Source organism: Arvicanthis niloticus, chromosome 12 (assembly GCF_011762505.2).
Source record: "Arvicanthis niloticus isolate mArvNil1 chromosome 12, mArvNil1.pat.X, whole genome shotgun sequence".
Classification (NCBI taxonomy): domain Eukaryota; kingdom Metazoa; phylum Chordata; class Mammalia; order Rodentia; family Muridae; genus Arvicanthis; species Arvicanthis niloticus.
Window position 1 is genome coordinate 5,906,269 of NC_047669.1, and position 9,971 is coordinate 5,916,239.

At 35.2% G+C, this 9,971-nt stretch overlaps 1 protein-coding gene across 4 annotated transcripts; it reads right to left on the minus strand.

Moving 5' to 3' along the window:
- Nucleotides 1–219: 219 nt before the first annotated feature.
- Nucleotides 220–9,473, minus strand: LOC117718228 (olfactory receptor 2AJ1-like). 4 transcript variants are annotated; one of them, XM_076942648.1, is made up of 4 exons: nucleotides 9,265–9,473; nucleotides 7,256–7,309; nucleotides 5,365–5,462; nucleotides 220–3,599 (listed from the first exon to the last, which is right to left on the minus strand). In XM_076942648.1, the coding sequence occupies exon 4, from the start codon at nucleotides 3,581–3,583 to the stop codon at nucleotides 2,636–2,638; it is 948 nt and encodes a 315-aa protein (XP_076798763.1). In that variant the 5' UTR covers nucleotides 3,584–3,599; nucleotides 5,365–5,462; nucleotides 7,256–7,309; nucleotides 9,265–9,473; the 3' UTR covers nucleotides 220–2,635. The 4 variants fall into 4 exon arrangements, with proteins under 4 accessions (XP_076798763.1, XP_076798765.1, XP_076798766.1 ...); XM_076942650.1 differs by lacking the exon at nucleotides 9,265–9,473 and adding an exon at nucleotides 9,033–9,227; XM_076942651.1 differs by lacking the exon at nucleotides 5,365–5,462.
- Between the last annotated feature and the right edge of the window lie 498 nt (nucleotides 9,474–9,971).

Here is a 9,971-nt window from a genome sequence, read left to right on the forward strand (position 1 = left end):
TGACTGGGATACAGTAAAATATCAAATTTTTTTTGAGGTACATTTTCCTATTTTCTACAGATGATAAATATTTTGAGCTATTTCTTACCCACTTTTATTTCTTGTTTGAGACCACTATATTTAGATCTATAACCCATGTTTAATGCATTATTTTTCTGAAACTCCAGCTCCAGTGAAACTTATACCCTCTTCTGGCCTCCAGGGCAACAGGCACAAAAGTGGTTAACAGATGTTTATTCAGGTAAAAAAAAACATTACACATACAGCAAAATATTTTCTAAATGAGTTGAAGCCAGGCAGTGGTTGTCCACACATTCAATCCCAGCACTTCAAGGCAGAGGAAGGCAGATCTCTAAGTTGAGAACAGCCTGGTATAAAAAGCAGATTCCAGGAGAGTCAGGGCTATACAGACAAACCTTGTTTAAAAAAAAAACAAAGATCTGATATTGTGCACTTCTGAAACAGAGTTCAGAGACCCCTGAGGTGGAACTGACCTTAATGTTCTTTCCCAAAAGACTAGATTGTGTGTTACCAGAGGAGTCATGAAAACTTCCAGAGAGCAACCAACAGTCTCACACAGCTATGACACCTATGAACCACAACAATGAACAAGATGACATAGTAACTCTAAGAGCAAAATAGTGACAAGCATACATTGGAAGTAACCAACAGATGTCTAGTTGAACTTAAAACCCACTCAGCAAGAAATAAACCACACCAGGCACTGAAAAACTAGCTAACTACTAAGTGCTCATGAACGCATAGTAATTCAAGGAAACCATCAATTTAGAAAAGCAGCATAAGCCCTAAAATAATCTAAACATCTATCCATATACAGTCAATTCTACTCTTCACCTGTTGGGGTCCACACTAGCCCCACATTGGGGCAGCCAAAAAACATCGCAGCCCAGGCAAAATGTTGAGGCCCGGGCCGACCCACGTTTGGGCGGCCACTGTATCCCAGCCCAAGCTGCCGCTCAGGTCTGTAGGTCTCAGTTCAGAAAGAGCGAGGGTGAGGGCATTCTTGAAGAATGGAGACCAGACAGCGTGTGATTCAATCCCGTTTATTCTTCAGTCTCTCTTCCTCTAAGTGTCTCCTTCTCTGTCTCCTCTGTCTGCTGTGTCTGATTCTGTCTGGAGCCAAGTGTCTTCTACCTAATGTCTGATGTGTCTGATTCTCTGATCTCAGTCTGATTCTGATCTGTTCTGTCTCTGCCTTTTATATGTCTCACTTCTAAGCCACGCCTTTTGGTCACACCTTTAATCATGCCCTTAGGTCTTGTCTCTAACTCTGATCTCTATACTTCTAAGTCATACTCTTAAATTACACACCTTTAATCTCACACACCTTTAATCTCACACACCTTTAATCTCAAGGTATCTAAACCAAGATTATCGGACTGTGCTCAGCTGTTGTAGGCTATTGTAATCCAAGTCTCATGTCAGGGTATATGGCTCAAGATGGCTGCAAAGCTGATAGCCGCTTTCTGCTAAAAGTCGGCCCCCAACATTCACCCCTCAGGAAAACGTCTCTTTGCAACAAATGGAGATCATTAAAAAAAAAAACAACCAATCAAAATGCAGAGTTGTAGAAATTAGGTTCAACAGATGCACCTACAGTCTCTAGTCTAAGGCTCAGAGATCATTGCAGAAGAAAAGGTGGAAAAATAAGAACCAGAGAAACAGGGAGGTTCCTGAGAGACTTTTTCTCCTATTAATATTAGAGGCTATAGCCATAAATTCTCACCAGAATGATTACCTAAACATAAGCTCAATAATGACAATAGTAGACATGTCAGGAAATAATAGACATGTGGACAGGGAAAAACCCATGAGAACTCAATTCTACAAAAAACTAAAGGCAACTAAGTAATGATCAGAACAAAAGAAATTGTCTTCCCCAGAAAAGAACACACAAAATAGTTATCTAATACCCAAATGATCATCCCTGAAAAATACATAAAAGAAATATTATATAGACAGAGCAGGTTCTATATAGGATTATATATATCATGGAAGAACAATTAAAAGGAGGGCACAAATTCTAACAGGAGCAAATCATGTATGTGAGACAGTTTGAAAGAAGAATAGGAAAGTTAGAACTATTGGAATTATACAGTGAACAAATGTTTAAGTAACAGTAAATAAATAAAATGAGTTAAAATATATTTAAAATTTTAGTGGTGTAAACAAATTAGTGAATTTCCATCAGTTTATCTTTATATAATGTATTATCATTTTAAATTATTATGTTATTTATTATTGATAATTGCTCAAAATATTGGATGTGATATAATTAAAAAAAATTCCCAATTAAAATAGAGCTTTCTATTTTGTTGCTATTACTAAAATAAATTGATCAATTTTAATAGAAAACTTTTTCCTTTGAATTAGTTTGAAAAATTGCTACAGCAGTTGACACACATAATTCCACAATATGTTTTATAAATACATTAACAAATATTTCATCATCTGAGATAATGTATTATTGTTGCTTTACTACTGCATAGCAAGACTTTACCATGGTCATCTGAATACAGATATAAATATATACCTGCATGCAATTATGCATACTCTGAAGTAAATGTGTGAAAGAAGCTAAGTGAGTTTACAGAACATAAAAATGTGGCATTTTCTATTCAGTTTTATTCAAAAATTTGCTTTGAACTATGTTTTTTACAGCCATGAGGACATCTTTATTTCGAAAGCTATAGATAATGGGGTTGAGTGTGGGTGTCAGAATGGTGTAGAATATTGCCAGAAACTTATCCTGACCTGGAGTGTGGTATGACCGGGGTCTCATATAAGTGAAAATGAATGGCCCATAGTACATTATAACAACAACCATGTGGAAGGAACAGGTGGATAAGGACTTTTGCCGGGCCCCTGATGATTGCATTTGGAAGACAGTGAGAAGAATTTGCACATAAGATATAGAGATCATGGAAAATGGGATCAGCAGAAAAATAATGCCACTCACATAAACTCCTCGCTCATAGTGTGTTGTGTCTATACATGACAACTTCAACATGGCAGGGACTTCACAGAAAAAGTGATCAATGGCCCTTGAGTGACAGAAGGGAAAATGGAGTACAAAAGCTGTGTGTACTATGGAATTGAGGATCCCCACCAGCCAGGAGCCTGAAGCCAGGAGCCCACTGGAGTTATCCCTCATCAGCACAGGGTAGCGAAGTGGGTGACATATGGCCACATATCGATCATAGGACATGGCTGCCAGGAGAAGGCACTCACCACCTAGCAAGGTGAGGGACAGAAATATCTGGAAACCACAGCCTGCAAAGGAAATAGTTTTGCTGCCTGAGAGGAAGTCAGCAATCATTTTAGGAACAATATTGGAAATGTGCAAGATATCCATGAAGGAGAGATGACTGAGCAGGAAATACATTGGGGTATGGAGTCGAGAATCCCTGTGGATTAGGAGGATCATGAGGGTATTTTCTGTTATAGTCATAATAAAAATGAAAAATATAAATGAGAAAAATACTAAGCTTGTCTTGGAAGAAGAGAACAGTCCTAAGAGGATGAAGTCACTGTTGAAAGTATAGTTCTTATGTTCCATCATATCTCTTCCATTTTACCTACAAAGAGATGGTTATTTAATTATGAAAATGTTAAATTGTGTACTTACTTATAAGTTCACATAATAAAATGGGTTTATATGTAATTTGAACTCACCATCAAGTGCCTCATAGAGGGTTTTAGAGTGGATGGTGTTATACAATACATACGTTTTTTTGTTCTAACAAAATTTAGTGTTTAGTTTGGAATAGACTGTTGTATATTTCAGGTTTTGTAGCTGCACTTACTTGCACATGCTTTACTTAAGTCTACTCATTTCTTGAATAAACCTTTCACAACGGCACATCCTGTGTAATCTCCACTCGAGTTTCCTTTGGGTGGAACTCTTCCTAGAGCCTGGGTATTGTAATACCACTCATTAATTAACAGTATGCTCCAGTTGAAACCCAGACTTTCCTTCTCTTTCAGAGTCTGATCCACTTTTAAATCTTGGATAAAGAACAATGGGTTCCAGATATGAAAAGAAGTAAGAAAGAATAACAGCATAAATTGTGTGGGTCGTTTGTGTTGAGTTTAACACAATGAAGGGAGCTGACCAAGATTAATTTTAGAAACATTCAGTACTTCTTTTGAATGACTCTGTGATTAAACATCAGTGGGAGGAGACATGTGGGCAGGAGGTTGGGGGTGTATATGAGACAGACAGACAAACAAACAGAGAAAGACAAAAACAACAAAGAAGAGAGAAATTCTACATATATCTAAATTATTTCTTTTTTTCCTGAAAAGTTATTTACAGTCCTTAACTTATGTAGTTCATTATTAACACTGCTAGCCTGTACAAGTGACTTAGCTGATATATACCTGAGAAGTCACAAACAGAACTCATTGCTCTTAACCACTTGGTGAGTCAGGCTGTTCATTTCTCATCACTGAGTAATGTTCCATTAAATTCAATTTGAAGGTTCTTTCAAGTTTTAAGCACAGCTATAGATTAACTTCTTATAAACTATATAAGCTTTATAGTATTTCTTATCAATTCCCTTCATTTTATCTATTTACTAATGCGTATATGTATGGATGTATATGTACACACATGAAGGGGTCAGCAGATCAGATCCTTAAAGTCATTTATCTTTTTTCATGCTTCAAAACTTATTTTTGGCATTGTAGTATAATTACATCACTTCCCCCTCTGTTTTCTTCCTTTTAATTCCTTGCTCTTTTTCAAATCCATGGCCTCATTTTTTATTAACTGTAGTTGCATGTGGGATCTGGCACTTAATAAGTACAATGTGCTCAAACTTTTATGTTTTTCTTCAGTGTGACCATTTGGTATTGAGTAACCAACCAGTGTGTTCCTTCCCAAGGAAGACTATTTCTCTCATTCTCAGCACTTTTTGCTTGCCTATATCTCTTTATGTAGGGCTGAGGCTTCCTGGGCTTTTCCCTATACACAGTAGCATAGTATTGCCATTGTATCCTTCCAGGTTTACTTGTATTTCTAGGATCAAGCTAAGGTCACTAAGTTTAAGTGACAAATGCCTTTACCTGGTAGTCCATCTAACTGTTCATTTAGTAATTATCACAGTTATTAGAATATACCATATATACAATAACTTAAAAATACTTAGATTATAATTTCATTTTACTACCTTATCTCTATTCTCCAGAAAAAAAGCTTACAAACTCTTAATTTTTAGATTGTAGTCATTGTTCAGTAAATGTAGATGTTACTATACATTCATTTCTGAGAAGAACACTTACTGACAAAATGTTTGATTTAGAAATAGTGGAGAATATTACATGTAATTGCATACTTACATGAGAGCAGCAATTTTATTATTTGAACCTATTAATGACCCACTGATAAACTCAATCATAAAATCTTCAAGCCTCTAACTTCACTTGGTGGTAAGAATCTGCATGTGAACAACAACATAGTCTAGTGTTAGTGCTTACTGATCGTGCACATGAACCTGGGTTTCACTCCCAGTGCTGTTGGTTCCTACACATTCACCCACTAGAATTTAAACATTCAGTAAACACCGAAGTATTCTTACTTTTACTAGATAATACATCAGGTGAGTGAAAGAAATGCAATAATTTCTTGAATATGAATTGAAGTGCTGTTTATCCTAAAATATGTTTTAGGATAGCCATATAAACTATATCTCAGTATCTTAAAACAAGATAAGAAAATTTAAAGCAAATAAAATATTCTAAAATTCAGTTTCTGTCTCATGTAAACAAAACACAGACCCAATACAAAACTATGTGAGAATTTGTATTAAATTTTCTCTGAAATTCAATCAAGATGATATCAGTACTTGCTAGAGTTCTTTTTAAGATTAAATGAAACTTATTAAATACATGCTAGAGGGGGGAAAACAGAGCCTAGAATAGCAAGAAACAATGGCCAAGACTAGAATCAAACATTAATTGTCCTCTATAGTTTCTATGTTCTAACTATTGTTATTTCTGTATTTGTTAATAGTCTAAGGTAGTTTAGACAGGAGGGGGATATAAAGAGGAGGAAAAGATAGAGAATGAGGAAAGCCTTGGAGACTAGGGATGAAGATTCCAAGATGAAATCCAGCCAAGTTATATTAACACTCCCTGTAAAGTTAAGTTTGTTTGTGGGCTTCCTAGAGCAGAAAGAATTTAACATAGTTTGTGTAAATGTCTAGGCAGCTTCTCAGTAAGAAATATACTTGAAATATGCTTGGAAAAACAAGATAACACTGCTGAGCTGTCAAGCAAGCTGATCACAAATTCATTTTTCACCAATGGTTGTTTGTTCACTTGTTTGTTTGTTTGCTTGCTTGCTTGCTTGAGATTGCTTGTTGCTTGGTCTGTGGTGTGTGTTTGTGTTTCTGTGTGTGTGTGTGTGTGTGTGTGTGTGTGTGTGTGTGTGTGTCCTTTTAACATTCTAGCTACATGCAATCATTGTAGAGTTGTCATGTATCTACATGTTTTAATGACAGCCAGATATAGTAAAATCATACATTTCACAATGTCATCAAATTCATAATGCAGGATGCTGAGCTATTACAATAAATCCCCTCTAATAGCCTTTCCTCAACAAAGCCATGAATGGAATAGGCATTTATGATTCTAGAACTCACAGATTCTGAATGGTTTCATTTGTGCAATAGAAAAAGTTCTAAATCTCCTTACTTTTCTCCTATACACAAATTATACATATACTCAAATCATATCTCTACAAGTTTTGCCTCTGTAAACAATGTTCATATAGTATGTCCTTTCAAATTCTATGAAGTATGTATAAACATGGTAATTCTAAATGAGTAATTCTAAATTACTCATCCTCAACTATGAATTGAACATTTACATCGATTCAGCATCGAGTGTGTAATCCAGTGCTACTTATTTTCCTGAACCCTGTAGAAAGTGACTAGCTTATGTTCTCCAGTTATAGTTCATTGGGTTGAAACTAACAAAGCATACCTTTACTACTTCCATTATATATATTTCAGCATACGTTTATGAACATACTCTAAGGAAAGAATTCCCAGAGCATAAAGCTATGACTCTAGTTCCTTGTCAAATGAATATATTCTCAAGCACAAGACCTGCTTCAGGTTGCCAACTTAAGCACCTCTACTTTAAAAAAAATTATAAAAACCTTATTTTATATTCATTACTTGTCTGTCTTACTTTAGACAGAACCAATTTCTGTTGTATTACTTACCTGTTACAGCTGAATTACAATACCTATAAAAAATTTCCCATACAGTAACAGTAGCTGAAAAAAAAAAAGAAGAAAGTGATCAGCAAGTCTAGAAAATGACTGTGGATTGTCTGGTTCCTAACACACACACACACACACACACACACAAAACCTACAGGTGGCAGTGAGTAAGGCTTTCTTGTTATTTCAAGATGAGAAAAGTGCAAAACATTGATCCTGTACTTGGCAAAATTTAGCAACTGTAATACAAAATCATGCTAGAGTTAGCAAAGTTGAAGAAATAGGTTTTGCTGATAAATACATATATATCTCACACGTGGAAATACATTACACAAGTCATGTGACAAATAGCCTGGTAAGAATAAAAATCTTAATGAGATCTGTGCTTAAATAATAGATTATGTCAGTATTAGATGTGGAGTATCTGCATTATTAGGAGAAGCCCAGGTCATACCTTCTGAAGCACTACAGTACTACAGTATTCTCTTGAAGAGATGACTTCACTGAGATATATATGCTGTGTTTCTTACCCCTAAAACTTACTATTGCAATACCCTTCAATGAAACCCATGTTTGACTAATTTTTGAACAATCAAAAGACTAAAATCTATAACTTTACAGCACATTATAATGATACTGCTTTAAAACAATAGTGAAATGTCATGGTTTTAAGGCACAAAGATTGTCAAGATATAGGTCTGACTGTCACCACTTTAAATTCTAAATGGTAAACCTCCTGAAGGAACATTGGCAAATGTGATCACACAGTTTGTGAACAATCTCATGTCCTCTACAGGTCAGATAGGAAGTAAAGAGTGTAGTCAAAGAAAAAAAACTCAATGTTAAGGGCAACAATGGTACATCATTATCATATAGGCACCAGAGTTCTTCAAAGGTCCAGATGAGCTACACAGCTTCACCATGGCAACCAAGCTCTTCATTGGCTGCCTATAAAGAATGTGTAAATTATTTCTTTGAAGTTTAGCAGTTTTTAACTGGAGGAACAATAGTGACAATAGCCATTCTAGTTTTGTTTAGTTTATCCCTCACTTTTTGTTAGTAAACATGGTGAGTAACATTTTCTCTCACCTTTCTTGAGTTAAAGCAAAAATTTTAAACTTTTTCTTCTAAGTTATTTCAAATAATTTCACTGTGACTTAAATATATTTAAGTAAAAATTTCATTTAGTCAATTTTATAATGTCCAATTTTAAATTAAATAATAATATACTAGCTTTATAATTATTACAGAATCAAATACACTTGTGAGCAGAATTAATGTCATAAAATACTAATAAAAATGTTCATTAAATTGTGTTCAAGTATCTGCTAGACAATAACTATGAGCACCCATTGTAATTGCTTACTCCTATGAACACTTCCATTAGTGTGTAAACTTGTGTGTTCTCCAATTCGATATCAGTCTAGTCTCTTTTATTCAAACCATGTAATTCTCATAGATGTTAAAGATATTGTATTATATTGATGAATTTTCTGCCTCTAGATTTTCCAAATGTTTAGTCTTAAAACTCAACATTTCTTTCTGTAATACAGTTTTGAATACACAAATATGTTTTGTCACATCCCCATAATTTTTTAAACCATGAAATCTTCTATCTATACTTAGCATTTCCAGTGAATTTCTTGTGTTTACAAAATTTCATCTATTTTCTATCTTTCTCATATTTTGGTTTCTTCCACAGAGACTGTATTCCTTAATAATTCCAAAGGTCTCAAAGCTTTCCATTCTCTGAATATACATTTGAAATCTCTCTTACCATGGAGCCTCATGCTTTCTGCAGAGAAGATGAATCTGTTCTGTTCAGAACCAGCCAACTGTATCAGGACATCACACTCAGTAAGTGAGGTGTTTACCTGAGTCCACTTACTGTTGCAGTCCAGGACTGGAGATTGCCACAGTGTATCCAGGCACATGGTGAGTCAACCCATGCATCTCAGCAGGACCCAGTCTTCCCTCCTGCTCCCCTTACTCACCACATCAGACCATACCTGATTTACCATATAGCACACTTTATCCTCTAGGTTCAGCAGTATAATGGGCATCTTCACTCAGGATGCTGATCACTAGCTTATGTTATTGATAAGACCTTATAGATATGATGGAAGGTACCTAGCATCTAGTCTAGATTAGCTCAAACTTGGCATGGATCATTAAGATGCAGTATGGATAATATGGAAGATATCTAGTCTCCTTGAAATTCTTGGTGTGTGGCATCTGAGAGAGAAAGCAGACATCTTTTGATAGGAAAGCACTGAGAATTGGATCCCCTGAGAGTCAGCTGGGTGTGCAGAAGTGGCCTGTTTGGGGAAAAATCATTGCACTGTAGCATTCTCTGTGGTAAAACAAAGGGATCTAAGCATCATATCATCAAAAATAACAATCAAAATATATCAATGAATGTAGCATTCTAATAATTAATTTTATTTATTTGGTCATAATACTTATGATTAAACTTGGAACATGGAAATGCATTTTGGAATGTCAAGCAAGATTCCAAACATCTCTTATTTATTAACACCTTATATGATTTGTTCTAGGTTGGAGACAGGTAACTCAAGATGACCTAGATCTCACTAGGTAGCCTGATTGAACTCAGCTTATGACAATCTCCTGCCTCAGTGTTGCAAGTAATAAAATTATAGGGAGACCTACATAGTATCTTATAACTATTATTTTTTGTTCTATTTGTCAAACT